This window comes from Monodelphis domestica, chromosome 7 (genome assembly GCF_027887165.1).
Source record: "Monodelphis domestica isolate mMonDom1 chromosome 7, mMonDom1.pri, whole genome shotgun sequence".
Lineage (NCBI taxonomy): Eukaryota > Metazoa > Chordata > Mammalia > Didelphimorphia > Didelphidae > Monodelphis > Monodelphis domestica.
In genome coordinates, this window is record NC_077233.1 from 8,766,650 (window position 1) to 8,783,344 (window position 16,695).

Here is a 16,695-nt window from a genome sequence, read left to right on the forward strand (position 1 = left end):
TGTAATGTAAACTTCTTCTCCGATAGTATTAAATCTTCTTCTTCATGCATTCAAACTAGATCTTTGCTCACCTAGAGTAAGAAGGAGATAACTTTTCCATTAAAGCATATTTTCTAAGGAAAGTATGCTTCTTTTGTTTACTTGTGTGGAGTTTACAATAAAGTAGAAATTTAATTATTAAAAATTAAAAATAAGGGATCCATGAATGTCCAGAGTCAGCCTATAGTTGGCTTTAGACCTCTGTGGAGTGATTTCAATGGTGTTTATGAGATAAATGATATCTTTTGAGAACAGGATATAGTGAAAAGCATGAAAAAAGTTGAGGTGATTGAGTGCTTATAAAGTCAAGAAATCAGGAAAATCTGAGTTTAAATCCAGCCTCAGACATTTACTACCTGTGTGGCCCTGGGCAAGCTGTTAAATCTTTGCCTCAGTTTCCTCATCTGTAAACTGGGGATAATAACACTATCTGTAAACTGGGGATAATAATTTACAGGATTGTTGTGAGGATCAAATGAGATTATAATTGTAAAGCAGTTAGCACAGTGTCCTGCACATAGTAAAGCACTTATGTAAATGTTGTTATTGCTATTATAAAGGGTTAGGACACCATAAGGAGAGATATAGAAAGAGATAGATGAAGATAAACTGCTGGATCAGGGACAGACTGTGCAAATCACACCAAAATTCTGCAAAGAAAAAATCAGTGTATAATACTCAAGATTTAAAATTATATTAAAAAGTACTCAAAGTAGCATTTAAAGATTGTATCTTCCTTGGTGGTTACAGTTGTCCTGATATAATCATCACTGTGCGTGTTTGTGTGTGTATGTGTGTGTGTGTGTGTGTGTGTGTGCATGTGTGCGTTTAAGTGATTGAAGTGAGGGTTAGATAAGTAATTGGCACATGAAGTCTTTTTTCTCTTTCTTCCCTGAAGTGAACTGTGAATGTTTTCACTAGGCATTTCATTGAAATGGTTTCCATTCCTTTTATTTCCCTATCAGGTTGATATGGTTTAAAAAATATAAATCCTAGCAATTCTACCTGTAAAATTATTCTTACATTCAGATTTTCCTTTCTATTTCTGCCACCACCCAAGTAGAGATCCCCATCACTTCTCATCCTATCTGGTCTTTGTGTCTCTACCTTCTTCCTTTTTTTTTTTAAACCTCACCTTCCATCTTAGAATCAATACCATGTATTGGTTCTAAGGCAGAAGAGTAGTAATTAGGCAATGGGGTTTAAGTGACTTGCCCAGGGTCATACTGCTAGGAAGTATCTGAGGCCAAATTTGAACCCAGGACCTCCCATCTCTGGACCTGACTCTCAATCCACTGAGCCACCCAGCTGTCCCCTCTTCCTTTCTTTTGATCTATGGCAAGTAAGATCAGTTTCCCATGTACAAAAATCTGCTCATACCACTCACCTGTGACATCAAAAAAATCTTTGGTGATTTTTCATCATCTGTCAAATAAAGTCCTAGCTATGTAGCTAGAGAGTTTATGCTCTTCACAATTTGACTCCATATAACTTTTCCAGACTTCTTTGAAGTTGTTACTTTTCACCTACTCTTGGTCTCTTGTCTGGGATATTCTGTATTTCTGCTTCTGCTCTCCTACCTTTATGCTTGTATTCTTGGCCTGCCTGAAATAGACTTCCTTTTTCTCTTTCCCTACCCACCTATAAAAATGCTACCTGCCTTTTAAAGTTTCATTCGAAAGCTGCCTCTTCCTCATAGTTCCCCCATGAACTCTTTTCTTCCTTCAAAATTCCTTCTTTGAACTCAAATGGCACTTTATTTATATTTCTTATATGGACTTACCACATTCTGTCTTATATTTTTGTATGTTTGCTTGTCTTATTTACTTTGGCAGAGGTTAAGCTCCTTGTGTAAGAGACTAGCCTTCTTTATCTTTGTCTCTCACATGTCCTTACATAGCCTGCTCTCAATTAATGACTGTTCAATTCAATTGAATTGGAATAGGATTGAAAATATTAAATATTGAGGTGATTGAGTGCCTATAAAGGGTCAGGACAATAGAAGGAGAAACTCAGAAAAGGAAATCCCAGGGAGAGATGAAAACAGACCTTCCAAGGTCACAGGAACCAACAAAGTAGAAATCCTGCCAAAACTACATACATTCTCTCTTGCTCCCTCCTTCCTCCTCTCTCCCTCTCTCTCCCTCTCTCCTCTCTCTCTCTCTCTCTCTCTCTCTCTCTCTCTCTCTCTCTCTCTCTCTCTCTCTCTCTCTCTCTCTCTCTCCCTCTCCCTCTCCCTCTCCCTCTCTCTCTCTCTCTCTCTCTCTCTCTCTCTCTCTCTCTCTCTCCCTCTCTCTCTCTCTCTCTCTCTCTCTCTCTCTCTCTCTCTCTCTCTCTCTCTGTCTCTCTCTCCCTCTCCCTCTCTCCTCTCTCCCCCTCCCTCTCTCTCTCTCTTTCTCTCTCTCTCTCCCTCTCTCTCTCTCCCTCTCTCTCCCTCCCTCTCCCTCTCTTCCTCTTTCTCTCCCTCCCTCTCTCTCTCTCTCCCTCTCCCTCTCTCCCTCCCTCTCTCTCTTTCTCTCTCTCTCTCTCTCTTTCTCTCTCTCCCTCTCTCCCTCCCTCTCTGTCCCCTACTCTGCTGAAGAGTTTTCTCCCTGACTGATTCACATAGCTTCCTTTTAGTAGATAATTCTTGCACAACTTATACTTATGCTCTTTTATCAGTGTTAAATGATGCTGTAACTACAAACTTCTTAGCTTGTCATGTAAAGCCATTCATAATCTGGTTTCTGCCTACCTTTCCAGACTCATTTAACTTATTCCCCTTCACATATTTTCCATTTCAACCAAATGCCCACTTGCTATTCCTGAATTGGGCAAGCCATCGTCCATCTCTGTGCCTTTGCATAGACTGTCCTTTTTGCCTAAGATGTATTCCCTCTTATGTAACCTGTAGTTGGCCACTCTTTGCTCCAGTAATCTCCCCCAGACATTGCTGGTCTAGGGCATGGTTGGCTCAGAACAAAAATCCTCTTTCCTGATTACTTTTGAGAGGGAATGCTGCTCCAAAATTTACCTACCAGATAGGCCCCTTCCTGTCAAATGCTGGTTATATAAAAGACCATCACAAATAGTGAATATCAAGAAAATTTACTTATTCAAGTATTTAGTAAAAACAACGTGAATCCTACAGATTTGAATATTAGAAGACACATAAGAGTAAATTAGCTTTTTAAGTGGGAGTCAGATCTTGCCCTTAGAGAGGCATTGATCTCATCCGAAGGACCTAGGGAAGCAGGCTGGAAATATGGGACATGTTGGGCACCTAGCTTTCCCTACTTGTCTATTGCTTCCAGAGTCTGTTTCTTTTCTCACTACAAGCCTGGAGTTGAACTTAGACAGTGTGGGACAAGACATGTCTTTTCTCAAAGAAGGAAAGAAAACACATCGCTTCAGAACTCTCAATATGTCCTTGTCTTGAACAGTTATACCATATTGTGTCAGTGTCTCTTCACCAAGCAGGGCAGTATCCTGATCAATGCCTCATGCTCAGCTAGAAGCCCAGACAACCCTTAGAATCCATAGCTTCCTTCATGGCTCTCCTCAGCACTAGGTGTTTGTTGTTCTCTTTCTCTCATCACATTTCCTTGAATTTATCTGAATCTTTCTAGTAGAATGCAGGTTCCTCAAGGGCAAGGACCATAACCTAATACAATTCTTGAACAGAGAATATTCTGTTTTTTTTAAACACTCACCTTCTATCTTGGAATCAATACTGTGTATTGGTTCTAAGGCAGAAGAGCAGTAAGGGTTAGGCAATGGGGGTTAAGTGACTTGCCCAGAGTCACACAGCTAGAAAGTGTCTGAGGCCAGATTTGAACCTAGGATCTCCCATCCCTGGGCCTGAATCTCAATTCACTGAGCCACCTAGCTGTCCCCTGCAGAGAATATTCTTAATAACTATATGAGGAATCAAGGAAAGCCTACAAATAGAGTGGAGGTGGGATTCTCAGTCTGATGGTGGAAAGGTTCATTAGGACCTTTCACTTAGAAGTGTCATTTAACCCTACTGGTAAGGAAGATAGGAGCTGCCTGTTGTGGTGGTAAAAATAGGAGCTCTGGAGGCAATGGACATAAGTCCAATTCCTGGCCAGCTGTTTATTATCTAGGTGATATTGAACAAGTCACTTAACCTCAGGTTCCTGCCAGCTCCAGGTCCATGAGGCCAGTTTATTTTAAAGAAATTATTTCAAAATGTGGTTCTGAAATTTATATACCCCTTGCTGTTCGGTACCCAAATTGAAAATCACCAGAAGAAACATTTCCATCCTTATGAATGGGATAAGCCAGGAATGCCCATCTAATTACAGACAGACTCTTTCAGACTCTCGTCAGTATAGATGCTTTCGGTGCATCTAGGTCACCTGGATTTGAACGTGCTAAAAGCAATATTTGTTGTCTTAACAGTAAAAATGCCTTTTGTCACAGAAAGGTGGGTGCACATGTTCTGTGGCTTATGTTGATTAAAGTCTTGGTGATAATTGTTGTTTCATCTCTCTCCCTCTTCTCTCTTCCCATTCCCCAACAGGAAAAAGTAGAATATGCCTTCCTGATCATTTTTACAGTTGAGACATTTTTGAAGATTATAGCCTATGGATTATTGTTACACCCTAATGCTTATGTTAGGAATGGATGGAATTTGCTGGATTTTGTAATAGTAATAGTAGGGTAAGTTACTTATGTTTGGGGAACTATATGGAAAGGAGGAGTTGGCGTGAAGTTTTTGTTTGTTTTTATTTGTTTTGAGGTGGGCTTTCTGGGGGAGGTGGAGGAAAACAGATGTTGAATTTTCCCTAGATTTGTATTAGGGGCCTGACTTGAGATCATTTTTAAACAAAATAAAGGAGCTGTTAGTCTTCTGGTGAGAACATGTTTGAAATTCGATATCATTTTAATGAGTCCCCCAGTGAGTACTCTGGGAACGAAATCTTTATCCAAGATTTATTCTGACTGTGAATTTCCAATGTTCCAGCCTTGCTGGGAACTAGAATATTATGAGTATGGCTCCTAATACTTATCTTTCTGTTGAATTGAAAAAAAAAACTGCCTTCCAACTGGTATGAGACTCTACCTTCACAAAAAACAACTATAAATTGTTTTTTGCTAACTTATTGGGAGAACTTGGCATACATTAAATAATACAAAGAATCCTTAAATTAAAAGAAATGTCTGGCATTCAGTGAAATAAGGCAGACATTACAGAGGCAGACACTCTCCACAGATTGGCTCATGACAGTGAGAGGAGAGATCTACCTAAGGAAGGTCCAAGTTAAAGGAGAACTGCAGGTCTTGAGTTCATTTATTATTTTGTTTAGCTCTGACCAGCAATATAGCCGCTACCAGTGCAGTAAATCAGTGTGTTGGGGGGCCACTACTGTTAATCTGGGCAATTTATATTTTTTGTAAAGATTCCTCCATTTCACTTAGACTGCCAGATTTATTGACATGTAATTGGGCAAAAAAGCTAATAATTACTTCAATTTCCTCTTCATTGGTGGTGAATTCACCCTTTGGGGCCACTTTCTTAGATGATACCCTTCCTTTCTTTATGCTTTCACGAGCTTAGCTGTAAAATAGGCACAATAATTAATTTGTCCACCAAAGCTGCCCCCTTCAGGTGCATCTGCCAGGGTGCACAAGAGTCTTTCATTCCTGCATCTAGATATACTCCACATTGTATTTTCTTACAGAGGTTTACTATAGTCTAATGGTATATAACTAAACTTCCTTTAAGTCATGAAGACCCAATTTCATATGAGGAGGCTCATGCATTCCAACATTCAGTTTTGCAGCCAGATATGAAATGATAGCAGGACAGATCAGTGGCCATCAAAATACTAACCTCCTCCGTCCATGGCCACACATGCCCCTACTCACAGACAAATACTCTTTTAGGGACTTCTTTTTCCAGATTGGACTCTCAGGATGCCAGGATCACAAAGGCCCAGCAGTGGTGAGCAGATGCCCTCTTGAGGTTATTAGGCAGACAGACAAAAGAAAGTATTTTTGTCAAAGGGCTTCATGTCTCTGGGGGCAATAAGATATTATTGTGAAGACATGAGAATCATCAAAAAACATCTCAGGAAGAATATCTCCTTCCTTTTCTTCCATGTATAGGCTGGTGGCTAGGGCAGATAGTCATGTGGAACTCTATAAAGAATGGAGATCTTGATTCTCTTACTGTATATTCAGTTTTCCTATGTTCATTGTTTCCTTAGATTTCTATTAGGCATCTAGAAAATGGAAATTTTATTTTATACCATTTGTTTTATTTATTTATTTGTTTATTTATTTATTTATACCAGTGTTTTACTTTATGTAAAGTACTTAATTTTCAAAATCCCCATTCATTTTATTGTTATAATCACGAGGGAGATAGGACAGATATGAATATTCATATTTTGTAGATGAGTTAATTGAGGCTTGGAGAAGTTCATTAACTTGACCAAAGTTCTATGGCTATTACCCAATGGACCCATGACTAGAACTAGCTTTCATAACTTAACTGCACCAATATGAATAACTTGGTTCCCTCACTCTCCTCCTCCTCCTTTGACTCTTGTATCTAATGAAGAAAATTAGGCTCACCCTGTCTAAATAGGTCCAGTATATAGAGTTCAATTAAGTCCTTTTGTTCTTTCAGTGAATAACCTTGCAAGGTGAAGAACATGGCAAACTAATGTTCCATATTAATTAAATAACCAAAAATATATTTGAATAATGGAAAACTTCCAAGAGACATTGAATTTCTTAAGGCCACTAAGTTCCTGCTTGCCTATCCCCTATGGGCACCTTGCGATGTGAAAAGAAATGACTGCTATTCCCTAATTACTGTCAATCCCAAGAGCTTTGGGACCATTCTTGGAGGACTTGGACAATTATTATTGATAGTTTTATTGGGTCTTCTAGAAATGAGGCAAGTCCTATTACTTCTCTGGGCTTTAGTTTCCTCTGCTGTGACATACAGAGGCTGAATTCAGAGAACTTTTAGGTCCCTTTCAGTTCTGAATGCCTGTGGTTCTTTGATGAAGTGCTATTGTAGGTTGGGTGGTAAAAAATGGAAATGAAGATGAGTCCTGAAGAATGGTCAGGGGAGTCCTAGTTGGGTTCCCATGTTTTAGAGGTGAAAGCATTTTTCTAATGGAGTGTCACACCACATAGCTTTTCCCAGTACCCTTGTGTGTGATCTTATGTCACCTACCTCTGCCTTTATTTAAACTATAATAGTCTTGAGGAGTTAGCCCTTGTTTGAAAATAACTGTAGCCATTATGTTTTATCTCTTCAGTATCATTTAATGTTTCTCTCTCTCCTCTTCTTTCAGATTGTTTAGTGTAATTTTGGAACAATTAACCAAAGAAACAGAAGGAGGTAACCACTCTAGTGGCAAATCAGGTGGTTTTGATGTCAAAGCCCTCCGCGCCTTTCGAGTGTTGAGACCACTTCGGCTAGTATCGGGCGTGCCCAGTAGGTTCTCTTCCTTTTCTAGAGCCTAGGGTTTACAGTTGGTGGGTCTATTTAGGTCAAGTTTCATTTGTCAGTGATGATGTGGAATGGAAAGCATCAAGAGGAATGAGTAGCTCTCTCCAAAAGTAATTACATAAATTAGGAACTGTTTTAGGGGCTCCCATCTTGTAAACCAATCCAGTTTCAGGTCAGCCTTGGGAGGAGTGGGAGCAAATTCTCTTTGAAAGCTACTGAAAGTGTGCCCTCACCTTGTTCTCAGGTACTAGCCTTGAATTCTGTTGTTTGTTATACTTACAGAGTATAATTCCTGCTAGAACTTCAAATTCCATATGTCTAAAATCCAGCTCCTCATCTTTCCACCAAAGAAGTGCTTCTCCTCTTGACCACCCTATTTCTGTTCATGGTATCACCATCCTCTGATTCACTCAGTCTTTTTGCTTGCGCATGAAATCTGATTCTTCCCTCTCCTTTATTCCTAACAATCTCTCAGCTTCAAAATCCAGTTGACTCATCCTTCATAGTATCTTCCTTATCCTTCCCTTTCTTTCCATTCCTACAATCACCACCTTAGTTCAGGCTCTTCCCTCTTCCCTGGGCTATGTAATAGTTTCATATTTGCCTCCAGACTTTACTATTTCCAATTCATCCTCAGCTCCAATGGACCAGATTAATCTTCTGAAATCACAGCTCTGTTCATTGTCTGTTCCTGCTCAAAAGCCTTTTGACGGTTCACTCCTTCTTGGAATGCCTCACTCCATTTCTGTGCTACCTGATCTGTGAGACCATTCCTGATTTCATTCTCCCCCCCCCCTCCCACCAAACCTGCCCAAAGAAGGTTTGAAGGATGATGCACTCCAGCAGAATGGAGAGTCTAGAGAATGGACAGTTTTAGGAGAGAGAAGATGATCAAGTTTCATATGGGACATGTTTGAGATGTCCACAGTTCATAATCTAGCTTAGTTTACCATAGATATAGAAGCTTTATATGTAGAGATAATATTTGTATCTAAAAAGATTAACTACAACTATAATACATTAGATGTTAAACTTTATGTTTACATTTATATGATAAAACAGAGCACATCTATGCATAGACATTTAGACTTGTAACTTAGTTTTAAAAATAGATACATATTTCATATTTCATCGTGTGTTAACTTCCACTGTCATTATCAATGGATAAAGCACCTATTTTCTCTGGTTTTTATGACTATGGGATTATGATTACTGGAGGAATGCCCTCTGGAAAACATAATTCTTAGAGATTCTTCCAAGCCCCTAAAAGTATTTTTTTCTCTCTCTCTTAGGTTTACAAGTTGTTCTGAATTCCATTATAAAAGCCATGGTTCCCCTCCTCCACATTGCCCTTTTGGTATTATTTGTAATCATAATCTATGCTATTATAGGATTGGAACTTTTTATTGGGAAAATGCACAAATCCTGTTTTTTCACTGACACAGGTAAGTAATGAAAATAACAGCTGCCCTATTAAAACTATCCTAGCACTTTCATTTGGTTGTTTAGGGGGATGAGAGTGAGATAGAACTAAAGTAGTCATCAGACAGTTGAACACACAGCTTGTGAGCTCATTGTTAGTATCAGCTAATGAGAAACCGGGATTTTGTGTATTGCTTTTCCATAACTTTGTGAACTGATAGAGACCCTTTTTTGGGATCTCCTTTTGGGAGTGTGCCTCACAACAGTTTCATATATTCAGATTCAGAGACACTGCCTCCAGATTCCAAGGTCAGGAGAATGAAGGCTGTCCTTGCACTTTCTCCCAAACTCTTTTGTCGCCAGATATCTGTCTCACAGATCCTGCCATCTATTCCTTTGGGAATAAATAGCTCTTAAAATTTCTAAACTATAAAGAATAGCATTAAATAACTGTTAGTGGCTTAGATCAGTTGATCAGATTAACTATTAGAGAACAGGGCCTTGGGGGAACTAGAACAAGTAAGTTTTGATGATGGGAAAATGCTCAGATTATGGGAGCACTATCTGGGAGATCTGATTTGGGTGGTTATGAATGATTAGGAAGAGAAAGTGCCCCAGACTCCCTTTTCCTGCCTCCCATCTTTGGAATTTTTTTTCAGAGACTGCCAAAGGGGTTCAGGAATTGCCTTTGCTCACAGATGCTGCATTGTAGTGTTTTCACCAATCCTCTGACCAGGATGGTAATGCCTTTTGTATTTGTTTGCAGATATCCTAGCTGAAGATGACCCAGCACCTTGTGCGTTCTCAGGGAATGGGCGCCAGTGTACCTCCAATGGTACGGAATGTAGAAGTGGATGGGTTGGACCAAATGGAGGCATAACCAACTTTGATAATTTTGCCTTTGCAATGCTTACTGTTTTCCAATGCATTACTATGGAAGGCTGGACAGATGTGTTGTACTGGGTAAGTAGTTTGGGAATGATTTGTTGCTTGACCTGGCTTGGATGAATTCTAGTTTGTTAGCATGTTACATAAAGTTCAATGGAGAGATATATGGGAAAAGGGCCTTAGGAGAAATATTGGGCCAAAGAAGAGTAGAACTCTTCATTGCTTACGCCATGAGATTCTTGGTTTTAGGTAATGAAATTTTATGTGCTATCTAGAGGTAAAGTTAGGACTACAGACTTCCCATTGCTTCTTCAAAAAGCCCTGTACCAAAGTATTTGCAGAAAAATGCCGGTCTAGGCATGACAGGAATACTTAATGGGCAAATATTCCAACTGGGTCTTCTCTTTCCTAACTGTCCCACCACTTAGGGCCCATGGTTGAGGCTTGTGTTCTTTTCCCTCCCTCCTCTCTTGACACTCCAGAGGACTGCCAAAGCTGGCCTTCTGCAGCTGCCTAGTTTATGGTGTGCAGAAACACTCATCTTTCCTTTATTTAGAATAGTTTGCTAGATTCTCTAAATGGGACAGAATTAAAATAGACCCTCATTCCTTTCTCCTGTTTCCTCAGTCTCTTTTTGTATTCCAAATGTATTATTTTATTATGTTTTCCTTTTGCATCTTCGGATTGCAACGACTTAGCTCAGCACAGTCTCAGGTTCTCTTCCTCCTCTAGGAGCTACAAAACCTTTGACAAAGAAGCTTGGCCTGCTAACCCATGTGAGCCATGCATTTGGTTCTTCTCTTGCTCCTGGGTGAGCCAACTAGGTTTGGCCAGTTTTAAATGTCTGTTTTATTATCATCACCACCACCTCTGCCACCACCCTCATCATTAGTAACAGTAAAGTAAATGGCATTTCAACTTTTCCAGAGCAAATTTTCCCCTAAAATTGAAGGAGAGACAGTAAATCCCAATAATTTCTATTTTATTTTATTTTAGTCCCTGATACAGAACAGCCTCCAGACTCCTTTGAGTTCAACTGGACTTAACCAAGGCCCTGATCCCCAAATCCTAGAAGGCATTTAGTGGCCAATTACCTTTGTGAATGGTCATTGCTATGTACTGGAAGCTTCAAGTAAAGCAATGTCAGCTTCTAACTAGACACAGAGCCCTAGGCATTAGGAGAGATGAGGCAGCATGGCATGGAAGCACTTTTCTAGAGTCCTGTCCCATTAATCTGATAAAAAGGGCTCTTTAGGAACTTGGACAAGTCCCCTCGGGCTCACCTGAAGGCTGGCAATGATGGTAATGTATGGATTTAGGAGGTGAATCGGAAAGGAACAATTCTCTCTCCCAAGTTAGGCTGAATTTGAGAACTGTGATGTGAGCATCATTCAGCATGTTTCTTTGGCTGTCTTTCTCAATTCTTTCAGAAGCGTGTCTGAGATTGTGTGTGAATGTCTCGTGTTGTCAGTTTGTTTTCTGTCATTTGCATTACAGAAAAATCCCTTATAATGCAGAGTATTCCTTTTTATTGGTTGAATTGAAAATGTGGCTCCTGGACACTGGTGTGTGTGGTGGGTGAAGAATTGGGCCCAACCAATGGAGAAAGGTTTACTTAGGGCAGGGCATATTTCCTAGTTAGTAGCCCACTGAGGTCTTAGTCCTGTTCCCTTCCTAAGGGTCCTCATAAATTTCATGGCCCAGAGTAATAAGGAAAAAGCTAAACTTTTTGCTGCTAACCCCACTCCAGCCAAACCTTCACACTGTGCCCCTCCTGAGAGGACATCCAAGGAAAAAACACTGTTTTCATTTTAGCTTTTACTTAAAGACAAAACCTATGGCTTTTCTTGGTTGAATTTCCTGGTAGAATATAAGCTTTTTAAGGGTAGGGACTGTCTCACCTTTGTGAGTTGTATCTCCAGTGCCTAGAATAGTTCTTGGCACATAGTAGGGGCTTTAACAAATGCTTATTGGTTGGTTAACTGCCTCTGTCATTGAAGCCACATCATCAATCCTGATGGAACCTTGCCCAGCTGATAGGGTGAGTTTTGCCCTCTATGTTACATTTTTGCTCCTTGATTCTTTCTTTGACTGTGGACTTTTTGCTGTCCTACACCCAGTGAAACCATAATCAATTTCAAAATTAGAAAAGATGAAGGGAAATTACATGATCCAGGAGCAGCAGAAGGAATTTCCAGACATTCTTCTGAAAACCTTTAAGTGTTGCCTCAATTGGTGGTAATTACTATTATTATTGTTAATATGACAACTCCATGGTGAATAATCTCACAATAATGGTAGTATCACCTGCTATTTTAAATGACATTTTTATTGTGGGAGAGCAGTTCTGTTGTACAAATCATACCACGTTTTCTCTGGATCCCTTGGGAAAGGACAAATTACATAAGGTCTAAAGGTTATTTGCCCAAGACCCCACATCAGGTCACATTATGGAGGAGCAAGGTCTAGAATTCAAGGATCTTGATTCTTGATCTATATTTTTTTCTTTGATGGAGTCTCACACTTGTGAAAGAAGTCAGGGAGGACACTAAGACACTCAAATGAACATTACGCTCCCAGTACACTGTGAAATTTCATTTGCCTTTTAGGGTAATGCAGATGAATGAGCAAATGCTGGAAGATATTGGAAAACAATATATTCATTTTTGTTACTCATTTCTTAAACTTCCCTAAATTCATCCTGCAATTATGGAGAAATTATGGCGATCAAATATATACAGTTTTGAGAAATTTGAAGGTTTTTAGGGTACAGAGAGATTATCTAGCCCCAAAGTGTGAATGCTGTGGGCCATGTGCACTCAAACCAGATTAAAATGTAATTGGAAAATATTGAACAAAATAAATAAAAACACAATAAAATATAGAGAATATTTTGAAGTTTTCTAAGCCAAAATGTGTCCTAGAGGGATCCTTATGTATGGTTTAGTGTCCCCCATTTTTGTTTGGGTTTAACAGTATTGACTTAGCCTGTCCACTTCATCTTATAGATGAGGCAGCTAAGCCCCAGATGTGAAATTCTCTTCTTTCTTTCTCTTCTTTTACTTCATGGTTTCTTTTTTAAAGAGTACAATTCTATACCAAACTTAGGTTTTAGTTTATCTGATTTACCTGAAAGTGTGAGCCTTTCTTTGTACCCATGGGATAAATGTGTCCACTTCTGAAATGATGACCTGGAAGCCTAATTTTGTCAAAAGTTTTTCCACCTAAAAATTATCATCATCCATTATTTTTTCCCTCTCAAGCTTAGAGGCAATTTTTTGAAGGAACCACAGAAACATCTGGAAATCAGTCTCCCCAAAGCCCCAAAATGTCAGCCTTTACTGACCATCTCTGAGCCTGCCTCAGCTTTAAGCACTTTGGGGTATACTTCACATCCAGTAAATCAAAGGAATTTGAGGATACATAAGACATTTCTGCAAACCCTGGGGAAGCCCAAAGCCCTCCTGGTCAGAGGGGATTTTATACTCTCAGGAACCAAGTGGAAAAGTATATACACAACTGTTTTAATTTGTGTTTGTTTTTTCACTGAGGCTAGCCCCATAAACGAACCCATTACTAGTTCTTCTCTAATTGCATAAGTTAGAATGAGTCACATTCAGATAATTTTTCTAGTATTAATTGGTTGTTATTGATAAGTAAAGTTTTCTGAGTGCTTCCTGAAAAAGGGAGATGATACATTTCAATGCTTAGGTAGGCCTTCTGCCATTTTGTAATGGAGGGAATAATTACTGAATAGGATAATTTCACATCTTGGAGACATGTCCCTGTAGTGTATTACCAAGCTCATATGTACCTTAATTCTTAGAGATACATGGAAAATCATATAGGCTTTGAAGGCTTTGAAAAATGAAATGCAGAAAGCATCACTTCAAGAAAACTCAATGACCTCAACTCCAGACTATTCAAAAATATGATTTTTTTTGTTGGAAGGGGGAATGGATTGGGAAAAAAGAAAGAGTGATGAAGGAGAGGCATAGATGGGACAGCTGGGTTATTCACGATGTTAAAAGAAATAATTCCCTAACTTGTTTCTTTAAGTAGTGAGCTTCTGTGGTACCTTAACAGTGTAATTTTATTTACAAAGAGTGGCTCAGACCAAGAGGCAAGATGGCAAGATGGCAACATGGAAAGATCTCAGTAAACTAGAAATAAGGAGATCTTGATCCCAGTTCCAGCTTGCCCCTTCATCAGCCAAGTGGCTGTCTGATGCAAGTGGAAGTCTGATGAATATCTATGGGCTTCTATTTGCCAGAATAGATGGCTTCTCTGGACCCTTCCAATTTCCCCTTTCTCTGATTCAGACATTTAGGAGCTATTGTGAGGTGCATGTGAGCATAGAAGGGAAAATTTGTTGGCTACTTTAACATCTGGATAAGATCAGCAAGAAATTCTTGCTGTCATTTCCATTATGTGGGGAGACAAACCTCCAAAAAGGCTTTTCAGAGCCCAAAGTGACACAGGCTCTATGGAGAACTTAACTGTGCTCACTCTTTGAGATTTGCAGACAATGTAGTGTTGGGTAATTAATGTTCAGACTTTCCTCCATTAAAAATATGAAATAGGTCCTGGCTTTCAAACTCCCAAATAAACAAGTTCAATCTCTACCCCTTTCCACCAGCTGGTATGAAATCCTTCAGAAAGCCTCCACATACCAACAGCCAGCGCACAAAGATGTCATATTTGTTGGAATGCCAGGCTCCACTGTTGTTTTAAATAAATAAGAAGTCCCTTCAATTAATCTTTGGGTAGAGCCAACATTGTGTGGCCCGGGAGCTGTCCAGAGTGCTGAACTCAGAGTCATGGAGCCTCTCAGACTTAGCAGCTTGTGAGAACATGAGCAAACCTTCTCCGGGCCAGATTCCTCATCTATAAAATGGAGATAAGAGAATCATGGAATTTAGCATCAGTGGCCATCTAATCTACCCTGTATCTGAGTAGTTTTCTCTATTAGTGTTCCACAATAGACCTCACCCAGTCTGTACTTGAAGACATGTGAATGGGTACCCACTCTCCCAAAACAACTCAGTTGACTTTTGGTTACGTCTAATTATTAGCAAAGTTTTCCCTTATATTAAGCATAAATTTCCTTCTTTGGCCCTTCCTTTCATTCCCTTGGTTCTGTGTTCTTAAACCAAATAAAAATAGTCCCATCTTTCCAGAGGACATCACTTGAGATACTTGAAGACAATCCCTTTGTCTGCACTTTCAACTCTTTCACCCCAAGCCTCCTCTTCTCTAAGTCATATATCCCTGCTCCTGTGACGCCTTCTAAAGAGGGTATGAATTCATAGACTTCTCTGCATACTTCCAGCTTATGAAAGGCAAAAGCTGAGTTTGAAAGCTGCGTGGCTCATAACTGAACACAGGACTCAGATGTCTGACACATTGCACAGCTTGACTCAACAAATATTGAGTGCCTTCTGTACATGGGCACTCTGATAGGTGCTGAGCCTGTGAAGGCTGAAATGAAATGGTCTCTGCATTCAAGGACCTTCCATTATCTAGGGGCAGTTGGAGGAATGACATGTGCTCTCATCATAAGTAATGACCCCTTACTTTAGGGTTATATGGCCCACATATACTCTTAGAGGCTGCTCAAAATTATTCTTTGGGCTCATTTTGGCCTATTCTCCTAGACTCCCTTGGAGTCTCAGACTATAACTTTGTGTTCAGCTCTTGTCTCCATAGATATAGGCAAAAGACCCCCATCTCCCAAGCACTTATACTAACAATTCATATCAGATAAAGGACAGTTTTTTTTTCATCCCACAGAAAGAAACCAGAAGAACCCCAGGCACCCACAGAGCTTCTCTGAAGCTCAACTGAGTTACTTTGTACCAAATGCTTTGCAAACCATGGTATGCTCTGGAAATGTCAGCTGGCATCACAGATTATTACTCTGTGCCAGGTGCTGCCATGTGACCATCTGGAGATGGAAAACTTGGCCTCATCTGAAGAGATTCCTCCCAGATGCAGAGGTCTTTGGGCTACTCGTTTGTAACCCCCATAGATTCATTGCCAGAGACAGTTTTCATTTGCAGTTGGTAGCCTAAATCAATTCATTGTTATCTACTATTTAAGAATGAAGTATTTTCACAATGCTAAATTCTTAGAAGAGTGTAGGTCCTGTATGCTTTGGGGGGGGGAAGGCAGATGAGTCCTCGGGGTCATAGTCTTTCATTAGGTTCTTTAAAAACTCAGCTGTATTTTATTCTTGGACCCACATTTTCCCTATCCCCTGCTTGAGAAAACATGAAAAACAAATCCTCCCCTACAGATGTATATAATTAAACAAAATAACTCCCTGCATCTACCTTGTCCAAAAATAAAAGTAGGTCTTCACCTGCCCTCAGAATCCATCACCTCTCCATCTAGAGGTGGGTTGCATTTAATTCACACCAGATTTTAATGTGCAGTGTCAAAAGTCATCTAGGACAACCCCTCATTTTATTGATGAGGAGATGGGGTCAGGCAGTTTCTGTGATTTCTCCTGAATCACAGGTATTGGAGATAGGATTTGCACCCAGGTCTTCTTACTCCAGACCTAGAGCTCTTTCCATTTTACCATGCTGCCTCCTTCAGTTCTTCCAGAAGCTATGACTTAGGGGATGGGTATAAGGGGAATTTATGGTGCACTTCACCCAGAAATCATTTAAAAGAGAATTCTTAAACAGCTAGTGAAGTGGGAACCTAAAATTAGAGACACTTTCCAGCCAGGAAGACTTGAGATAAAAAGGAAGAAAGCTCAAGTGTGGGAAGCTGTGGGAACTCTCACAAGAGCTGCAGAACATTGGAATATCAGGATTAGGGCTCAGTCCTCCAGGCGTGGGCATCTCTTCCCCTACTGA

At 39.9% G+C, this 16,695-nt stretch overlaps 1 protein-coding gene across 9 annotated transcripts in view; it reads left to right on the plus strand.

Moving 5' to 3' along the window:
- Positions 1-16,695, plus strand: part of CACNA1D (calcium voltage-gated channel subunit alpha1 D) — a 353,867-nt gene that overhangs the window by 156,894 nt on the left and 180,278 nt on the right. For 8 of the 9 annotated variants that reach the window (XM_056804160.1, XM_056804154.1, XM_056804161.1 and 5 more), the window contains exons 4-7: positions 4,565-4,704; positions 7,359-7,501; positions 8,809-8,961; positions 9,705-9,901. In XM_056804160.1, the coding sequence (XP_056660138.1) occupies positions 4,565-4,704; positions 7,359-7,501; positions 8,809-8,961; positions 9,705-9,901 (633 nt within the window). Of the gene's footprint in view, positions 1-4,564; positions 4,705-7,358; positions 7,502-8,808; positions 8,962-9,704; positions 9,902-16,695 lie in introns of those variants that run through there. The other variant, XM_056804159.1, reaches the window with a different exon arrangement.